This window comes from Ciconia boyciana, chromosome 11, assembly GCF_034638445.1.
Source record: "Ciconia boyciana chromosome 11, ASM3463844v1, whole genome shotgun sequence".
NCBI lineage: Eukaryota > Metazoa > Chordata > Aves > Ciconiiformes > Ciconiidae > Ciconia > Ciconia boyciana.
In genome coordinates, this window is record NC_132944.1 from 22,673,925 (window position 1) to 22,695,708 (window position 21,784).

At 38.7% G+C, this 21,784-nt stretch overlaps 1 protein-coding gene across 33 annotated transcripts in view; it reads right to left on the bottom strand.

Moving 5' to 3' along the window:
* Nucleotides 1-8,020: 8,020 nt before the first annotated feature.
* SLMAP (sarcolemma associated protein) overlaps nt 8,021-21,784 on the bottom strand; it is an 89,507-nt gene continuing 75,743 nt past the window's right edge. For 5 of the 33 annotated variants that reach the window (XM_072876326.1, XM_072876327.1, XM_072876331.1 and 2 more), the window contains 6 exons: nt 19,751-20,071; nt 18,307-18,424; nt 16,579-16,750; nt 14,952-15,086; nt 11,341-11,430; nt 8,329-10,297 (listed from right to left, as the gene is read on the bottom strand). In XM_072876326.1, the coding sequence (XP_072732427.1) occupies nt 11,347-11,430; nt 14,952-15,086; nt 16,579-16,750; nt 18,307-18,424; nt 19,751-20,071 (830 nt within the window). In that variant the 3' untranslated portion in view covers nt 8,329-10,297; nt 11,341-11,346. Of the gene's footprint in view, nt 10,298-11,340; nt 11,431-14,951; nt 15,087-16,578; nt 16,751-18,306; nt 18,425-19,750; nt 20,072-21,784 lie in introns of all 33 variants that reach the window. The other 28 variants (XM_072876325.1, XM_072876332.1, XM_072876344.1 and 25 more) reach the window with 15 other exon arrangements.

Here is a 21,784-nt window from a genome sequence, read left to right on the forward strand (position 1 = left end):
CCGCTAAGACAGGCTGTGTCGATGAGTTTTATGCAATGCTCTGCTACACCAACTTGTTTCTGCTCCAGTGTTCACTTGATTCAAGAAGCCACGCAAACACGCAGCTCAGCTGGCTCACTGAATGTGTACTGGTAAAACAGAAGTTGCATAAATACACTTGACATAAATGCTGGACTCCAGCTAAAAGCCAACCCAAGGCAGACCGTAGCATACCGAGATGCAACAGCAAAACTGCTTTTCACTGATGGGCAGGCGTCCAAAGCATGGTCACGGGGGTACTGCTGACTACTGGGGTTCAGTTCTCCCACTCTGGACACTTGTACACGCTGGAGCGGGGGTAATCACGCTTAATGAAATCAACCCTAGATCCCACTTCTCCAAAACCACCAGAACCCACATCACAGCAAATCATCTCAGCATGTGTGATTGCAGAGCAAACCACAGAGTTGTAAGCTGGATGCAAGCAAGGCCGTTATGTCTGCCTGAGTCTGCAGACAGCTGCCACTCAACGATGGGCAAGCAACAGCTACGACCAGTGAAAAGCGGCCCACTTGACTCCAAGACCTCCATAAATGCAGTGCTGAGCTTGAGCTGCTTTTGAACAGGTAAGCTACCTGCGTACAAGATCTGGACAGCCACAGTTCTCTGAAGGATTGGCTTTCCCTTTCTCACATTTCAAAGGTCCTCTTTTTACCTCTATCCAGCTTCATTAGTCAGGCCCAGGCAGGGTGAAGTGGCGGTGTCCCTAACCCGCGTGAACAGGACGTGACTCCCCCTTGAGTCACCATCCTCTTTCTCCTCAACTGGAGATGGCTGCTCGCACCTGCACCACGGGACACCTAGGGTCCTACTCATCGAGACAAACAGACTGCATTCCAAGCTTGCTCTGCAGAGGCTGCAGGGAGCAACCTTCCCATTAAACAGTTAAAACTTTGTATTTTCACAGTATCTTCACAACCAGAAGGAATGAAGGCCTCCAATGTGTGCTCAAAATCTAAAGATTAATATAGCAGTTTCCTGATGAAGTATCTGAGCCAGCAGGATCTAGCCGAAGCCCTACTTATGGTCCAAGAAATTAAAAAGTTAACCCATACAGCTGCAGAATATGACTGAATACCCAATTATTGTTCTTTATTTCAGAACAGAAAACTTACCACGTTTTAATACTCTCCAGTGAAATGTATTTCACAGGAACTGGAAACCATTTACATGAAATGAACGCCCCTGTTACATGAGTCCGGGTGCATATGAGTAGAACTGGGGTGCCTCAGTCGAGGAAGATCTCTGCCAGTGCAGCAGTCTCACCTTCCATCTTGACATACATTACATCAAAGGCTTCACCGATGGATTTCCTTGCCCGTCTCAGGGCAGTCAGTAGACCCACAGACCAGATGCCCAGCAGACCCACATTCCCAGCAGATGCAACATCCTACACATCTGACAAAGCAATCCACTTCTCACCAAAGAAACATCCCCGCAGCACTCGTTCTGTTGGAATTATTCCAGTATTTGTTTCTTAATTACTGGGGGAAGCATCAGTTTGGGGCAAATAATTTTTTACCACTCTCTCTAGATTTGAAATGAGAAACACCATGTAAGTCAACAGAGATTTTTTTGCTATCTGTCTACTAAGTCTCCTCCTGAAGAGGGGCATGGACGTGCTAAGGAACACCCTCGCTCACTGCATAAGCAGTCTGTCACATAAAGTAATAAGGGAGATAGTTAATAATTTGTTATTGGCTGGGACATAATTCAGGAATGTATAAATGTGATACTAACTTGCAGGTGCACCACGGCAGCAACTTCAAATTTACTCTTTAAACAGACGGATGAGAGCCCTTTAAATTTGAAAGTATTGGAAACTAAGGCAGAACTACAATTCAGGGAAGTCTGCAGAGGAAGGACGTACAATTGCTGCAACATGTAGCACAGAAACACCAACACCTGGCCAACCCAAGTCTGCAAGTGCAATTAAAAAACCACTGCGAAGGTGCTCCAGGCTACGTTTTCACTTAACGTGCCATTACAATAATTATAAAGCGGAAAAAACTGAGCAGTAAGTGTCTATTACAGTGCCCAGCTATAGTTGGATTACAGTCAAGTTCTGCAACAGAAAAGCTGCCAATCAACTGTGACTGCTACACAAAGAACAGAAACCCCAAACGCCTTCAATATCACACCTAACCCGCCTGTAATATTGATGCTGAATCTTTAAGAATGAGCAAACCTTTTTGCTCACCACTTTCCACTCATATATACCCGACTCAAGGTATAGCACCTTGCTGCACACCTATAGCATTACTCAGAAATAAACTAATTCAGCGTTTGCCTCCTTGGTCTATGAAAACGCGCTCTGCGCCGGTATTTGGGAGACAAGGCATTTGAGACGAAGTTACTGGGAGATGCTAGGTGTGATCTCTGCTACCAACAGCATCCCATGAAGAGCAGCAGCTAGACAGACATATTTGACACTTTTTTCAGGCTTTTTTTTTTAACTCCAAAACCCCAAACATCTAATGCATCTGGTAAAATGTTTTAGTGTTAACTCCGATTTTAACGTTTTAAACAGAGGAACGGAAGAGAGGCAAGTTACCCAGGCTCTGATACCAGGACTTACACGGCCTGGAGTGGAACCACGCTTACTTAAACCACAGCCTGGGGTGGATCCAAACCACACAGCAAACAGGGAGGAGACTGCCCTTCCTCAAACTGGCTGAAAACTATGGAAGTGACTCAGTAAACGTCCTTCTCCTGAGTCAGCACTGAAGCAGAGCTCCAGAATTACATCTGAGTTATAGCGCAGGTTAAAGACCGTAGGGTGGTTGGTTTTCTTAAAGGATGATCGGTGAATGATACCCTGAGGGTGGCCGGTCACTGGCCAACGTGTAACCCTTGCACAAGCCGTGGTGATGCTCACACCCCGTGCTCCAGCCCTTCTCTCCCCGGGCGGGCGTGCAGAGCTGTTGGAGCACTGCTTTACCACATCACACGGAGGAGGAAAGGTCCTATGGCCGTGAGCCCCATTTGTACAAAAGTAAACCGGGAAATAGATTCCAATTTTAAAATAAGTTTTAATTGATTTCATTAACTAGTGACTTTTCTACTGCAATAAAACAGAGTGTGGCAGGTTATTCGGATACTGTGGAGTGCTGAAATTTGGAGTCAGGCTGAATGAGACTATGTACAATACAAATCAGCTTTCTGTTGTGTTGTAAATTTATTCTCATATCTTTTTACCATTTATTCATCCCAAAAAGACATATTTCATATTTGGAACATTTTAAAATAAGAGCCACTATATTATTCAAGACAAGTAGTTTTGTCACATCAAAACTGATGACATACCCAAGAAAAGTATTTTCCAGAGCAAGAACTCCTTACAAGAAATATATAAACTTCATAAATGATCTAGCACGAAAAGATCAAAATAGTAAATCCATTCCATACTGAAGGCAGTACTTTACCAGTCATAGGGTGTGTGTGGCGTTTCTAAAAAAAAAAAAACCAAAACCAAAAAACCAAAAAAGTTTTCCTAACAGAGGGTACTGAAACAAATACGGGCTAGCTTTTGGATAAATTTTATTCCAATAGAACAGAATTAATTGATCACTTAACCCTTTTCTCTCAAGTTACTGATTAATATGGTCAGGTAAGAAAAAGTTACTTTTAGTTTAACCCAAGCTTTGGATTTGTCCATCTTCATCAGATACGACGAAGAGATACATGCTTGGAAGCACATCTGCATTTTCAATATATCACCTGACATAATGCCCTGGTTTCGGCTGGGATAGGGTTAATTTTCTTCCTAGTGGCTGGTACAGTGCTGTGCTTGGGATTTAGGATGAGAATAATGTTGATAACACAATGATGTTTTAGTCGCGCTTACAGTAAATCAAGGACTTTTCAGCTTCTTGTGCTCTACCCGCTGAGAAGGCTGGGGGGCACAAGGAGCTGGGGGGGCAGCCGGGAGAGCTGACCCCGACTGCCCAAAGGGACATTCCAGACCATACGGTGGGTATAGAGACGGTATAGAGACCGGGGGAAGCTGCCCGGGGCCGCTGCTCGGGGACTGCCTGGGCGGTGGCCAGCAGGTGGTGAACAACTGCATCGTGCATCACTTGCTTTGTATATTCTTTTATTATTATTATTACTATTTTATTTTATGTCAATTATTAAACTGTTCTTATCTCAACCTATGAGTTTTTTCACTTTTACTCTTCCGATTCTCTCCCCCATCCCACGGGGGGGGGAGTGAGCGAGCGGCTGGGTGATGCTCTGTCGCCAGCTGGGGTTAAACCACAACACATAATAAAAGAATTATATCTCCATACTAACATCTCCATTCCCATAGTTGAGAATTATTTAATTGAGACTCTCAATTACATCTCATTCTCATGGCTGCTAAATGCAAGTAGTCATGATCTATCTTACCGCATGCAAGCGCAATCTCAGAACAGCAATGTATCCACATGCACACACCCCCTCGGTGCCTTAGAAGCGCATATTTCCAGCACTGGGAATAATGCTGACCCAAACTGAGCAGACTGAAAAATTTACACATAGTCACATGAATAATTTAGAATTAGAAATGCCTTGTAAAGGGAAGCAGCAGTAACAGGCAACAACGCCATGGGGCTGAGGGAAGAGAGTAAAATGTATGATCTTGGGAAAGGGACCGGTTTTCCTTCACCTTAAGATCTAAGCAAATCAGAGAGTAATATGGGAAGCAAGCAGTACTGAACTCAAGAATGCAGAGTAATTCATGCCTGTCAAAGCATTTTAAAATAAAATTTCACTTTTATAAGTTTTAAAAAATGTAAGTATTGGTGCTATTAAACCAAGACTTCTGTAAATCATTTGACATTCCAATAAAAGCGATCACTACACTGCTATCACTGCAACTAAAAACACAGATTAAAAACCAGCTGATGGACTGGAAAAACTAAGTAAAGGAATTATTCGATGAAAGTTTTCCTTATTGTCCTGCAGGGATCTGGTTTTGGCTCACTACTGTTCAACAGTGTATGATCAATAATGTAGAAAAGCTTCAGCAGTCATCCCTGCTAAAACCTGAAGGGAAGAAAAAACCCAACCATTGATGAAGTGCTGAACAGTAATGGGAACAGGTTGCTGCCTTGGACTGCTTGCCTACAGTGGTTTTTACTGAACAATATTGCAAAGTCAGATACCACGGGGCTGGGGTGATGCAAGGAATGTACTGATTTGATTCACAAGATTAAAATTCAAATGCTAGAAGTCAGTGAATCCCCAAAAGGGTTCTGGTAGACAGCCAAATAAGAGTAGCGGAGCAGGATATAAACCTTATTTATTTATATGATGTTAGTAAGGTCATTGCTGTAAGGACATGTTCTGTTCTGGCCTCTACTCCTCAAAAAAGAACATTCAGGAAATTAGAAATAGTTTAAAAAGCTGACAACAAAAACTAGAGGGATGAAGAAAAAACTTAAGACATTCAATCCCTTCACATAAAGTAAGATTGGAAGGTACTTTGATCGTGGTATGTCAAATCCCTGGATCAGGACAAATTTGTAGCAGCAGAACACCCTCCAGGAGAGGGACATTGAAATCCAATGGCTGGGAGCCAAAGCGAGATGAACTCACACACAGGGCTGAGCTCTGGGGTTTCTTTCAGAGGACAGTAGTTGCTCAAGTAACTTACCTACAGAGGTGACTGATTCTTTTTCTGAAGTTCTCAAAGCAAGACTTCTTTTTTCTAAAATACATGCTTAACTTCTTGAATTATGCTTCTGATGTTGAAATCAGTTGGTGAAGTTTTATGACTGTGATACCCAGAAATGCGATCAGACGTGAGTTCCCTCTACCTTTACCAACGAATGGAAACGTGAGCCTCTGATGGCCCTTACCACTGGAACCCGTGTTTCAGTTGCTAATTTGCCTTCGACTTCTGGGTGCCTGTAGTCCAATACCGGTAGCACCCACTGTTTTTAAAGCAGTAGTGGGTGCAACCCTCTCTCCAAGCAGAAGAACCTGGCTCTGTGGGTAAACCTCTGCTGACTAATTTGAACGAGTTGACACAAACTAAAAAGCCAGGAAAGCAGAAAGAACTGGGAGACCCATACTGCAGCCCAATTCCCCACCAGAGGAGAAAGAAAGGAATTCTGTGTCCAGAAGCACACGCAAAGAGGGACTGGGATGAGTAAATCAGCTGGATCCAAGGAATTCAATGCAGCTGTTTGCTGGAAGCATCACGCTTCAGATCCAGAGGTACATACTTGAGAGGCAGAGGGAGAGAATATGGCTTCTAATTCTTTCATATGACCAACTGCTATATTAATGGAGACTCAAAATCTTCAGACAGTTGCTAATGAAATACTAATGGTAGATGAAAAGCCAGAAAGAAAATAAGGCCTCTGGTGGAAAGCGGCCAGCCCCAGTTGCAGAGCTACTGCAAACTACAGTGGCTTCCCAAAAGCCGTTGTGGTGACCTGGTGTTTTAAAGCACTCAGATGCTGCTGGTGGAATGAATCTCGGCAGTGGATTTGTCATGGAGAAGATTCAAGCTGAAGAAATGATTCTTGCAAGTGGTAGAACCCTACAGATTAAGGCAGGAGACATTCAAAATCTTATGTAAAGCACACTGAAAATTTGAACAGGTAACATACTACAGAACATTTGGTTAGAAAAAGAAAAATAACTTAGGAATATACCCCCAAAATACACGCACAGATGATTACCTTTGCTTCAGCCATCAGTCATTTGATACTAAGTCTCACTAAAGCTGTTCTATGAGAAAACTTTGCAATACATTGTGCAGGCTCACAGTTCTCCATTTAGCACCAAAAAATCCAGAGATTCTGCAAGAAGGATCAGGCTAAAACTCTGGAAGAATGCATTTAATTCGGCTACAAGGAACAGGAAAATTACACTGTATTTTTTGTATATATTTATATTTTTAAACAAAAGGCCTGCTGTTGTAGTACCCATGCAGGTAGAATTCTTTTAGAATTTAAAAAAAGGTGCCTCAGTCAGGACAGCAGGACAAAACTGAAGAAGCATTCAGATATTTTATTATATTAAATCTTCCAAATTGAACTAGCAACCGATAAAACAACTCTCAGACTAATTTTTCTAGTATGAGGAACCTTTTTAAACCTCAAACTTCAGTGCAAGCTCAGAGCACTTATTTTACAAGCAGACTTAGAGCACCCTACATGTTTGTGAAAAGCTGCTCTTGGTACAGTAACTCCAAGGCTTAGCTAATCAAGCCTCACAACTAAAAAGAAAGAACCTAAATATGAATGTAGAAGACCACACACATGTACTATAAACAAACGCAACAAAAAACAGAGAGGTTTGTGCATAGAGTGCTTGCAAATAACTCCACTTGCTGCTTTAGTATCAAAGCACTGCAGAACCCCAACTTCCCAGTTATCCAATCCTGCTCCAGGGATTCTCACAACGAACAGTGAACTGTGCATTTGAGCTCATTCTTGATCATTTTGAACATGCAAATGTCAAGAACTCCAGGGAAAGGCACAGCATTAGAGAACCACAGGTATACTTGTAAGCACAAACCCCCATGCAATGTGTACTGTGCACCTGTGTATACAATATAAATATGCACACATGCACATCATTAAATGGGAAATCTTTCTCCTTCAATACAGCCATGTTGGGTCTCAAATTTCAGCTCTCTGATGCCCTCAAGATTTCTGAAAACACATTTGTCTTTAATACCAGAACAAACTTGTGTCGCAGGCAGCGTTGCTCAGTTCAGGGCAGCCGCTGGCAGCGCGGGCCCATCCCCAGGTTGGTCCCCAGGAACTCGGCACCTTCCCCACTGCCAGCCGCGAGGGACCACTGCTGCACCAGGCTCCACTCCACCTCCTCACACCATGCCTACATGCTGCCAGCAGGGAGGAGGGAACAGAATCAACTGGAAGAGAAACAGTAGCTGGAAGAGGGACAAACAGGGAGTTCAAGATGCTAAAGAGAGGAGGCAGCATCAGGCTCCCTTCCCACTATTGCCCCGCTACCTGCAGCCACTGCTCCTCCAGCCACAACCCCTGCCACAGGCACCATCCACCCGTCAGCTGGGAACGCTTCCCCCCGCCATGGCAATAACGCTCCCAAGCCTGTCATCGCTCTCTCCTCCCCTCTTCCTTTCTGAAAACCACAGCCAGGAGAGAGATCAGCTAGACAAAAGCTTAAACCAGTGCAAACGTGAAATACAAGGTAAAAAAAGTCTTTTGCTATTACTGGACATGCTGCAGACATTGTGCCTAGTAACTGTGGCAATATCTAGCGCAAAAGAAACTTAGCATGAATCTTTTGTTTTTAAATGACATTCAACTCAAACATGCATAGGGAGAGTAAAGTTATTTTATTAAATCATGCACATCACGTGTGTTAGTGCAAATAGTTTAATCTGTACTCCAGAAATTCTATTGTAATTTTATATTTTTACAAAATAGATTTAAAACAATTATTTACTTTAAAAAATGTAATTCTGAAGTTAAGCATTTCAGAACAATATTTGCAATAACCTATATACAAGAGGTACTAAGTACCACTGGCATACGAGTGTTCTGTGGTTGGGTGGCTTCCTGCAACTGAAAAGGATGAAATGAATGAACTAAATGACAATATTTTCTACAAGTCACTTGTGGACTATTCTTTCGAACTAATAATCCTCCCCTTAGCAAATCCCGTGTAACTTAAGACAGAACCTTTAATTAAAGGACAATGACCCTTAAAACCTCACGAAGTAAATTATATGCTAAATTTCTATTTAAATATTTAAACTATCTGTCAATTGCCATAACATTTTTTAAAGCCAATTCAATTGCTGAGATTACCTCCCTATTTTGAAATTTCCTTTAGCAGAGCCATTTTACTTTACCATTCCTTAGCATATTAAGTCTTTAATAAACTTTTTTGACAGAACTGTTGCGCTGAACAAGACAACTACAGTCTACATTTAATTCAGCACTAACTACAGTGATTCCCACCAAAAGTCAGCAAATAGCAATAGTTATAGTACTTAGATAAGGAAAATAAACTTTGTAATGGGGACCACTGCATCATACTTACAGCCATGTGATGATGATGCACAAAATTTTACTACCAAATTAAAATCGTCTTAACCTGACAAAAAATCATCAGGTATATGATTCCAATTTTGTAGTATTTTATGTATCTTAGATTTTTTTCAGCTAATCACAGATGTACTGTAGCAGTTCTCTTCATAAAGTTACGTCAACAAAAGCTTATCTAAAGAGCTTCTCCAGCTCAAGTCAGAAAGTATCAAATGACTGAAAAAATAAATTGATACATGTGGTATGTGAGAAAGTATTCATACTTTTAAAGAACGCATCTCTTTAAATATATGAAATTTAATAAATTACATTCAAACTAAAGTTAACGTAAGTTGAATCACTGCACTATGTCCATCAAATGACCAAGTACTTGCTCCCAGAAACACCTTAGTTCACTCAAGAACACACACATGCTTACACTCGCACACGCGCACACTAAACACTCTAGGCTGGTCTTCACCATCAGTATCTCTATCTCTTTAAGGCTGGACATGAATTGTGTTTATTCCCAAAAATCATTAATAAAGCAACCCTTATCAAAGAAAAATATGCTTCCTTCAAAAGGCGTGGTAAGAGAAGTTTTCTTAAGTCTTGTTCCCAACAGCTCAGTGACTAACAGCAAGTAAAATGGTATACTAGTTTAAAAACAAAAACAACAAAAAAACCCCCAACATACTGAAAGGCACTGAGCACACTGCATCTGTTTTCCAAGTATCTGCAAGGTTACTTGGCTTGGGTGTCCAAATCAGAAATGTGTTTTTCCTTTTAAATCTGGCAATCAGATTCTAAAGTAAGTGTCCACAACACTAGCCATTATAAATAATTTGGTACCAAGAAGCCTACTTTAGGCCACCATTATAGTATTCAGAATCCCAACATACTAATTTAAAACTTGCATGAAATTGTAAGCAAAAATATTGCTCACAGTATGATGAATCACAATTTTATTCCCTCTTTATAGACAGATACATTTTATACAGTTTAAAGCAAATGACCCTACTGCTGTTCTCACGCAGAGCTGTGCTGTATTAAGAGGTAAAAAGGAAGAGAATTAATCTGTTTTCCCTCAGTATATGAATGTTGCCAGCTTCTAAAGGGAGGACGGTGTATGGATTCAACAACAGTTCTCATGGAGAAGCTCTGGTTAGGCCTGGGTACAGCACCACGGCTGTTACAGCAACCAAAGCTGCCATCACAGGCATCCAAGGCCATTGTCTCTGTGTGGAGAGAAAAAAAAAATCAATATCATATTTGTTCTAATTCATACTAATCAGTTTACCCCGTGGCTCCTGAAAGTCCTGAGTACCTGTTGATAGGCATCACTAAAATGTCACCCATGAGCCCTACCGCAGGCTAGTCCTGGCTTAGAGCATCACAGTAAACCGTGTTTCTCTAGCAAAGGGAACTCCACACCTCTTCATGACTGAGGATCACCAGGAGAACTTTTGGCAGTTCCGTGTTTCCAGCTTCATTACTGTACGCACCTCAAAGAAATCTGCTATTCAACATGTGAGGGCTTAAAATGTTTAAAACATGGCTTGTGCCAAGTAATGGCTAGACACAGGTTTATGCAGTACTGACATCTTTAACTTAGCTTTTAAATATTTAAATCCAGATCTATGAAGTTAGTTTGTAGCAGATCCTAACAACATCATTTCAAATGGATTGTCACAGCATTTCATGACAACAGTAGCATTTTAGGAGGAGGACACACTGAGAGACGTTAGAGAAAATGCAAGCTGAGAGTTCAGAATACAAACCAACCACCTATTTCTCATCTTGTCTTTTTTTCCATCTTCTTCACAGCAATAGTGAGAAAAATTAAAGTGTTTAGAGCCAGAGAGGAATTTCTTAGTCCATAAATAGGAACCAAAGCTTGTTGATTTTTATTATTATTCAGAGGCAAACTCTTCATTTTTCACAGTTAATTAGGCAATTAAGTTTTCTTACAGGCCCTAGCATCGCAGCATTGTGCAAAAGGTAGCCCATTTGCTAAAGACAAACTGAGACCGAGTTAGAAGAGGCACATTCAGAACCAGATAGAACGAAATTCATTGTTAGCATTAAAGAAATCACACAGATGTTAAGTGATTAGTTGATTGCTCAGCTCATCAGTATCAACGGAATGGCATATTAAATGAAGGGTTTGCTTCAGGTAAAGAAATACCTGTGAGCATTTCACCATGCACTATTTTATACAGAAATGGCACAAACAGGTGAGAGGGACAAACATACATTGACTGAACAGTAGTGCTTGTACCTTTCGCTACCACAATGGGCCGTAACACCAATACAGGAAAGCCAGGATTAGGCCGATGAATACGGCTGGGACGGGTTGTAATATGGAAGGCTAAAGAAGGGAAGGGATATTAAAAATCACTTTGTGCTATAAATCAATCAGGTAAAGATGATTTAGAGAGGGGAAAATAAGTCAGTGAGTTTTGTTTTAATTGAAATGTATTAAAGACATCTAACACAATACAGCATTATCTAATCTGGTATACAAAGTTAGTACACCATTCTACTCAAATGAACAGGGATGTTTAAAAATAAAGGGAATTAAGCAGAAAATGTTCTGAGAAACCTCTTGTCACAACTTGGAATTTAGCGCTGAGAAACAATACAAATCTTAAACTGATTTGCCTGTATCTTATTTATAGTTAGTTTTACTTTTTCTAAGTGATAGGAAATCCCATCTGGATTTCTTAAGGCAGAAAGACTCACACCAGATACTGAATTTTTCAGCTACTTCTTCATTCCTTGCAAGTTAGCCTTTCCCATTTTCCATCACCAGCCTCCAGGAAAAACAATTTTTTTCCTCCATTAGTGAATCAATTATGCCCACAGGCAAACCCAGTAGTTCAGACATTTCCGTGAGATTGTAACATGACTGTACAATCAACACTAAGTTACTATAAAGCAGGGAAGTACATTTCTGTTAGAGATGCCACAAAGAGCAGCATCTCTGGCAGCTCATCAGCCTTGTGGCCAAATGCAATTCTGAAAATCGATCAAGTGTTGCAGCTGGGCCAAACCACCAGCTGGCAAGATTGCAGGGTTCGTTTAGCTTATGGCCTCGTTAGAACCATCTACACATTTTCCCAGCTACATTCAATTAATTGTTAACTACTTTACTTCACATTCTGGATGGGCAGCCTCATCCTTAATATGATAAATTAAAAGCAAAAAAAGGACCTAATTTCTTTTTAGGCTGTCCTTGGAAGACATCTGCTTTCTCTCTATCCTAGCCTATATATTCGTGCACACACACAGACACACAGGGGTTAACTTCAAACCATGCTAAATATTTTAAGAACTTTTTTGTGCTGAAGCCACCTTGATTTTGTTCAGTCAAATAAATAAATAATAAATTCATGCTTGAAGACCTTCTAAAACATTGTGATCCATAAATGAAATCTCATCCTGTTACAAATTTGTAGAAGTCACTTAATCATAGAACCTCCAATATGGTTCAAAACAGGAATCTTAGAAGGTAGTCTAGTCTCTGCCATTCAAGTCAAATTTGTTTTAATCAAGGCAAATATTTAATAGACAAATTATATGTAACTATTAAAGTCATTGTCATGCAGGATTATTTTTGTGTCACTGGTGCCACAAGTCGGAGTGCCACCTTCCCACAGAAAGCATGTTGGTAGAAATAATCACAGCAGTGTTCAAAAAAGTGCCAGAAGTTTAAGTCAACCAGAGCAGCTAAGGTTCTCAAACCATTCACATAAACAAATCTATCGTATAAAGCACATCAGGAAACAATCAGTGACTACAAGCATGCAAGCACAAGTAGTACACCACACTGCTAAGCGTTTCAGAACACAACACTTTTTTTTTTTAAGTAAAACTTAAGTATAAAAACTTAATATTTAAATGATATCCCAAATGCAGTACAACAGCCTTGTCTTTTCTAACATTTGTTAGTTCACTGAACAATTCTATGGATTTATTATTTTTTTACTTTTTTTTTTTTTTTAAAGTTATACACATTCATGGCTGTGGCATCTTGGTAAATGAAATAGATGATAAATATCCACCACATTAAATGAAATTGCCTCCAAACGATTAAATTTTCCCCTTCATGAACTTATCAATCTATAACAAATCTCCTTATTGTCGAGGAGCATTTAACTAGGTGCTTCATCAAAAATGTGCATCTTGTATTAGAATATGAGGATACGCAAACTCAGATACAGATGGGCTGCAAAAAGGAACAAATCCCACAGTGGGAAGTCACTTTCTGTGGGACACTGTCCTCGGAAATGAAGTAGCAGATAATGATTCCAGCATAAGGGGACAATGGTACTTGAAAAATTTGACCTTGGAACTCAGCCCAGTATCCATGATGCTTCAAATAATCCACAAGATAGATCTGTTTTACATTACTGATTGCAAGTAATGCTTGCTTGAACAGCAAGCTTGTCCTGCAAGTCCTTATATAGTTGGATGCTCTTCATCATACCCTGACCTCCAGGTTTCAACTGCCATAATTAACTCCTCCTCTGGAAACAGATTTGGGCAACTGCTGTGGTTCCTGATTTCATTTAAATACTCACCTCAAACTCTTCCTAAAACTTCCCTTACCTTGCAAGCTTTTCCACTTTCATCAGGTGCTCCAATTCCCTTCACAGTATTTATTCCCTCTACTATCCCCCTTTTTCCACTGATCATTTTAATCCTGAGGTTAATGTTTTTAACAGAGCACAAAATCTCACATTCACAATTGTTTATTCAGTGTGATCTCTTCTACTAGAATGGGAGTTTTTTGGTTGTTTGTTTTTGACTTCTGCCTACTTCAGTAACTCAATATTATCTGAGCATTGCAGAAGAATTCTAAGGAGGAAGCTGGTTCCAAGAGAATTCTAACATCATATTCCTGAAAATACGGCTGAAAAAAGTGAGAAGGGCTTTGAATTCTTTACATCTTTGACAGCTCTACTATGTTAAGAGGTTTACATTACGTAATTGGCTATGGCAAGAGTATTCACTCAAACTTTGGGCATCTAGCAGCCAGCTGACTTTAGGGGATGGTACCTGTAGAACTTTCTTCATAGTCAGAGAAACAGTTTTCTAAAAGGCTATTACAGAGCATCCATTATCCTCCTGTTTTGTACTGCCCACTGCAGGAGTTGTTCACCCTGCCCTGACCATAGAGGCAGTACAGGAAGACAAGAAGCCAGCCGTCCCAGGGTAGTAAGGTATCTAAAATAAGGCTATGACCACCTTATAACGTGTCTGCCACACCCTTAACATTTGGGGGATTTCAGAAGTCTCAGTATAAAACAAGTTGTCCCTAGCTGTAAACTCAATTCTAATGATACAACTTCTCAAATTAATTGGAAAGAAAATAATGTTTTCATTAGTGAATACAAAGGACAGTTCAACTGCACTGTTTAAAGCATGAGCCGATCAGGGATAACCACTGTTAAGAAGCATGAGCAAGAGTAAGGGGGGAACATCTGTTGTAATAAACATTAATAAAATAAAAGCATCTTGAAAAAGATTGCTTAATTCATTTGGATACAGGTTTCTCAGCTTTTACCCATGTATATTCTCTGAAATTAATAAGTTTTGCTTAGTTCTGGTTCACTAGTATTTAAGCCAGATGTTTTCAAGAGAGCAGATATTTAAGGCCATATTTAAAACTGTCACACAACTGTAAATTTAACTTGCATGCATAATTGTAACAGTGTAAGGACCTGCAAATTTGCACAGGTAGCACCAGAATGGAATTTTGCATGTAATATGGTAGGCAGCCTTTTTTTTGTTTTTGAAGTCCTATTTGACCCTTACATACTCCCTCAATCAACAGAATTGCCAGTGTCATCGCCCTACTTCCCCACATATTTTGTACAGACTTACGTTGTTTCCTTTTTCTTGTAGCAGCTTCAGGTTTTCTTTACATTGTTTGAGCTCTTCTGCGAGTGACTGATTTTCTTGTTCAGCCATCTCATACTTCGTCTTCAGCTCTGAGAGCGCAGTCTGTGTTCTTTCATACTAAAGACAAAGAGAAAACAGTCTGCGGACCCCTGGGCACCCAACACATGCTTGCATTTGCTTAGTGCACAGCTTCCTTTTTCCTGTCATCTGCCTAGAGTAACTTGCCTTGGATCAGTACACTCTCTTTTCATAAAAGCAGGGCAGAAAAATCTTAGTTTAGATTTTCTTTTTTTCTAAATGAAGATTTTGTCCCTGACTTTGAAAGGGTTAGGATTACTACAAAAAAGAAATATGAAGTAAATGCGAGGCCTTAATTCATCTCTCCTACCAAACAGTTACTCATTATCATATTGGAAAGGACTGTAAAAACTACGAAGACAAAACAAGAAACAGGGGAACAAGGAGTCCTTTACGTTTAAATAGTGGTCTTACATCTGGGCTGTAGTTTAAATACCTACACCAATCAGATAGGTGCAAAAATCAACATTCTGTATGAAGTAAAACAAACGCTCTTCCCACACAGCAAACTCAAACATAAGAGTAAGAAAGGCATTAAAAAAAAAAAATGTTATGCCCTATTACAGTCATGCCATAATCCTCAGTGTGGGTCAAGTACAAACAATACTGGGTGAATGTGTCTCAGGTTCCTACAGCATGGGCAGCTTCTCCTCTTTCAAACTCACATTCAATTTTTTCTACAGATCACAAGCTTTCTAGTAGTCCTCATGACAGGGATTAGTAAGGACAGAACCAATGACTTTCAGTACTGGCATTTACCACAAATTTAAAAGATCAGGCATCTCTACAAATACATCTGATTACAAAAACACAGACTAACAAGACTGGGTTTTTCAAATTTTGAGAATGGTAAGGAATGTGACATGGATGAATTAATGACAGAGCAAAGCAAAGGACTGCAAAAGAAACTAAAAGCAGTGACTGGGGAAAACATCACAAAATGCTCATAAGAGAAAGCAAGTAATTGTTGGAGGCTATGGCCTTCTTCCAGACATAATCTTTAGAGGCTAGGCAGATGAAATACGTGCTCAAAATGCTAGCTTTTCCTTATGCACTTGTTAATCATCTTCAGCAGCTCAGTGATCCAGTAAGATGAAAGGAGACCTTTGTAAAGACTGTGTAGTCCCATTGTCAAATAAAAGACTTTAAATCTAACTAGAAAGATCATACTGACTGAAAAGAATTAATTTTGATTCATAACAGCTAATGAAACTCTATACCACAATGTTCAGGAAGACTCTGAATAAGGGTTTACCTGTCTGAACAGCTTAAAAGTAAATTCACTAAGGTAATGCACAAAAGTAAACTTTAGGAAGTTCCCAAGACACACGCAAGTAATTTTTATCTGAAATTTTCCTGTTTAGATTTAACCCCCAGTTTTTATATTGTTAGCTACCATAAAAGTACTTGCAATAAAAATATGAAAAATTTTAATTACTAGGAATCTTATATTTTTCCTTTTCTTTTAGCTTAAAAGTCAAAGTCATTGGGCATTACATTCTCTCAAAACAGAAATAATGTTTTGTGTTACCTCCTTCTGAACATCTTTTGCTTGACTCTCAGCTTCACTAAGTTGGCTTTTTAGACTAGCTGCATCCCGTTGATGTTTTTCTCTCAAAGATCCCATCTGATTTTCAAGTTCCTTTCGAGACATTTCAAGAACACTTATATCGCTGGTTAGCGCTAAACTCTGTTTCTGAGAGCTGAAAAACAAAATCCAATTGATTCCTCATGTGTTTTAAATTTAAACAAACGAGATTTTTTTAAAAGCACTTTTCATCCTCCAAAGCTTCACATATTATTTTTATTTAATACGGAAATATCAGCTTAGAGCAATCATAGAAGTGCAGATCATTGTCTCCCTATACGAAGTACTGACACAAAAGGCTGGCCATAGTCCTGCTTTTAAATATATGTGCACAGCTTAGTGTGTATAATTAATAATAATCTATAATTTATAATTCCTAATTTTTAGTTTCTTATTTTACTTTTTATTATTCACTAAGTATTTATTATATATTCCAAAGTATTTTGAAACAAATTTGTAACAAGAAGTCTGTCCAAGGTTGTTAGAAGTATTTCACTTATTTGCACACATGCTTCTTTGCTTACTCCAGCTGCATAAGCTAAAGCTAATAGCTAGTAAATTCTTCAAGTGTTTAGTACAATTGTGTAATAGTCACAGAAAGCTCTAAATTAAGCCCTTACAAACTTCAGTGTAATAACCAAGTAGTGTTAATTTTTGCCTGTGCAAGACAAAGAAAAATAAAGGAGAGATCTTGCATGTCTCCTGTATTTGCTCGTGTGATCTTCCGAAAAAATACAAGTGGAAATCAGGGCATGATGGAATGAAAAAGAAAGGTTTGATTCCTGTAAAATAATACATTACTTCTAGAAATGTTTTATTGTGGGAAATTTCCATTTTTTAAATTAGATCTTACAACAGTAAGGCAGCCAGAAGAAGAAAAAAAGAAAAAAACAAAACACCCCACATATCTAAACATGATGGTAAAATTCAGATCTACAACAAAGTTGCTGTCCCATATTTACTTTGTGAATTAAATTCCAATATCTGAAAGTGAAGAACATCATCATAATGGGAGATGAAGGGATAAGAGGGGAAGTTACTTCCAGACAGAAGATTTAGATAGTTTTTAGCCATGTCATGTGCTCAAATAGCAAAAGAAATACAGTAAAATACAAATACGCCTGCACTCTAAAATCCCTCCCAAAACACATTATGGTGCTTGCGATAAAAAGATTTGTATTTTTCTGTTCAGCAAAATATGATATAGAATACTGTTTCTGCCCATCGTTACTATTTATAATGTGACAGGCTTCCATGAGACACCATACTATCTGAGAATCATTTTCCAACCCTGAATGCTGAGAAAATTTTAGGTTAGGAAATCTATGTGGTTTATTATCTTTTAAGTAGAAGGATAACTATTAAGTCTAAATAATTCCATAATGCACACTTCCAAGTCCAAGCAGCAAAATAAGTCGGGTTACCTTATGACTATAACATGACTGATAAGTAAGTACTACAGAAGCATTTGCAAAATAGAAAAAAATAGCTTGGTATAACAATTTGGTGTGAAAGTGTGTTCTGCCCACTACTATGATATAAATAAAATTTGAATAAATTTATTGAAACACCATCAGACATTTAGTACCACTTTTGGGAAGAAAAAACAACAACAAAAAAACCTCTTCAGCTACTACGATACCTTCCTAGACAAATCCATTCTGCCCTTACCTAGAAAGCTCCTTCTCTTGTCGTTGAAGTTCAGATGTAAGCAAGGTATTTTCCTTCCTTAGTGTAACACATTCAGCTTCCAAAGCGCTCCACTCTGCCTTCAACTTTTCAAGTTCACCTGCAACAAATAAAATTTAATGGAATTGAGCAAAATTATTTCATGACTGCTTCAAGTATCACCAGATAATAAATGGAGGAAAAGCTAGTATCAGTCATAAATCTCAAATATATTTATTTGTAATTACGACACATGAATTCTCTCACAAGCACCTACAAAACATTACCATATCTTCTACTGTTATGAGGTTTGTGAGCCACTAAACAATATAGTGCTTTTTTTTAATGCGAGCTTCTTCTAAGGCACAAAGAAGTAGAAAACAGTCTGTTTATGGGTCTCCTCTAGTATTTTAGAAACAGTGACAGAAAAGTATATTTGAAGAAAATAATTTCCCAGACTTGAAAATAGCGAACAACTAGAATCACTAGATACCATGCCTCTGCTACATCGAACAGAACATTTAAAGCAATAACTAAAGGGTGAAAAAGAGACCTTTGAAATAAATCAGTCCCTGGTAAAATAAATAAAAATCAATGTTACACATGTCTTAGTAATACAATGACAGAGACTGGAGTCTGAACTGGAAAAAGGCTTCTCTGGCAACTTCACAAAGATTAACTGATTCAGAATTTAAAGCATATTTTACACATGCCGGTTTCTCTTCGGCATGTATGAAGTTTCAGCATGAGCTTTTGAACTCTATTAGCAGATTCTCCGAGACCTGAAGCTATAGGCCTGGAGAAGTGGCTCTCAACCAGTCCTCACGAGATGTGGGTGCGTTACAGGTGAAGTGAAACGCAAATGAATGAGCCTAAAAGAAGCCCTATGCTGGCTCAGCACAACGTATTTGTATATCTCTACATCATGTGTCCAGAATAAAGCTTTAATTTAAAATGTATTTTAACAATTTTATGTTAAAAATGAGATGGCATCAACAGTTTTAAGCCATAAAAATACAGTTATTTGTCTCAAGTGAAGCTTTGCTAGAAAAATTAAAAGGTCACAAGCTACCCATTTATGGGCTTAAATTATACAGAAGTTACACAGGTCCTTTTGGAAGTCTGTGGCAGTATCAATCCTCAAACAGTACAAGTTTTCCATCCTTTCTAAGTGGAATTATACTTGGTCTACTTTTGATATCAAAGGGTACCTAAGCTAATTTAGGCAAAATTGACAATTACTATTTAATGAAGTATACAAAACAGCTTTTGTAACACTACAAGCCTCGATGCACATAAATAAATATGCACATATGTGTATATATACACATAGTAAATGACTACAGAGAGACAGATAGACAAATATTGATTTGAATAACTGACATTCATCAGATTGAGAAGGATACTACTGCTCGCACTGGTCTGTGACATCCTTTTAAACAAGTACCTTTTAAGCGCGTAGCCTCTTCCTTCTGCTGATCCTCACACTGCTGACATCTGAGCTGAAAATTGGCTTGCAGACTGACAATTTCTTTTTCATAATCCGAGGCATCTTTCCGCCACCGTTCAAGTTCCGCTCGTACTGTTTGCAACTCATCTTGCAATGCAGAAATATCTGTATCTCGTTCTGATGCTGCCTTTTCTGCTACTTGTTGAAGTGACAGAATCTCATTTTGAGCACTCACTAGTTCATTCCGAGTGCTTGAAATTTCATTCTCCTTTTCCTCACGAAGATTCTCAATATCTTCTTGTAATCTTCGCAACTGAGCTGGAAAGCATACGTTAATGTTAGTATTTTAAAAAACTGTATTTACAGAAAATCTAAACCACAACTCCCTTTCTCAACTTGTTGATGTTTAATAGGACTAAAGAATCCTAATGCAATTGAAAAAGACATTAATCTTGCCAAATGCTGTACCCTTAAAGAGACATGTATGTGGGGTCACGTATTACAGAGAGTCAAAAGAAACAAGAATTAAGATTAGAAAAAGCTTTCTTAGAGAGGGTTGTGTTATGCGTGTGATACTAAAGCAACTCTCCAAAATCTGAACCAAGATTTAGATCCAGCTTCACTGTACGCAAAACAAGTATTACAGAACAAGGACACTGCAGGGTTTGGGGACAAGAGGAAAAACAAGAAAGCTGCTGTGACAAGCCAAACAGTTGCAAAGCTACACTGGAAATGTTTGCCTGTTCAGCAGTTAACTTGTGATGTCTATAAATATTTGAGGCACAGAGTCTAATTTCTACTCCAGTCTCAACATGTAGTAAAGGAAATAAAAATTACTTCTTTGCAAAAAGCATTTTTCAAAGCACAAGATTAATTTTGAATTGAAAGGGACAGCTGCACCGAATATACTGAACTATAAGAAGTCCTTTAGCATTTGCAGTTTACTGTAAATGTGCAGCAGTCACATACACGCTAGGTTATTTTACATTTCTGCACGAAGCAAATCTTACAAATTATTCCTATTCAAAACTGTTTCATTACTAAACATATCTCTTCTCTGAGCACACCTATTTTTAATAAACACACATGCAAATAGAATCCAGTGCAAACAGTTGGAAAAAAAAAAAGTACAATACAGAGGAAAGGGAAGCATGAAAGAAAGCAGAACAAAATTATAGTTAAAACCCTGACTCATGGAAGGAAAGTGTTTAATTTGCTCAGTGTTTCTGTTTTGCTTTTTAAAGAACACATATCAGAGTTCACATGTATTTCATTGATTTTTAACATGGAAAAAAGCAATTACTAAATTAATGAAGAACTGCTGTGAGAAAAGTGCAAAGTTCTTAACATCACTTGAAAACCTAATATGCGATACTGTAGAGAGCCAGAATTACACATTTAGAGGTATAGGTTTCAGAAGCAAAGGGCAAAAAAGGACAGTGGAAAGCATGGGGAAGATAACCAAGGCTGAGCAACCTTCATAGATTTCTCGTATTTATTTTTGTTCTCTCAATCCATTACAGAAGATGACACAGAGTATGTGAGTTGTGCTGTAAACTGATAGAGCATAAAAACTACTCAAGAGAGACTTGCACTTTCATTACAACTATACTTGATGTTTTTCAGCAGCTGCATAGACCGTAATATAAGTAGAATTCATATACAGGTACAATCTAGAAACTTTGCTGTCAGTTGATGTACAGTGAAGAAGAATGCACTTTTTTTCCCCTCCTCTAAACAGGCTCCAGCAAGACATGTAGCTCATTAGATAAACTAAAGAAGCTATGAATTACCCAAATTCCACACTCTGCAGGAAAAAGACAGTATGGGACAAAACATGATAGTTATTATATATTGTAATACATAAGAGCTATTCTAGACAACAGTAAGTTAGATTTCACAGCAGTCCTGTACAAGAGGAAACAGTCCATCTGTTCCATAACAAAGACATTTGCAGCATGATGGATTTTTAAATATATGTGAGCAACATGAGGCTTACTACCACCTCATTTGTTTGGAAATAGTTTCTAG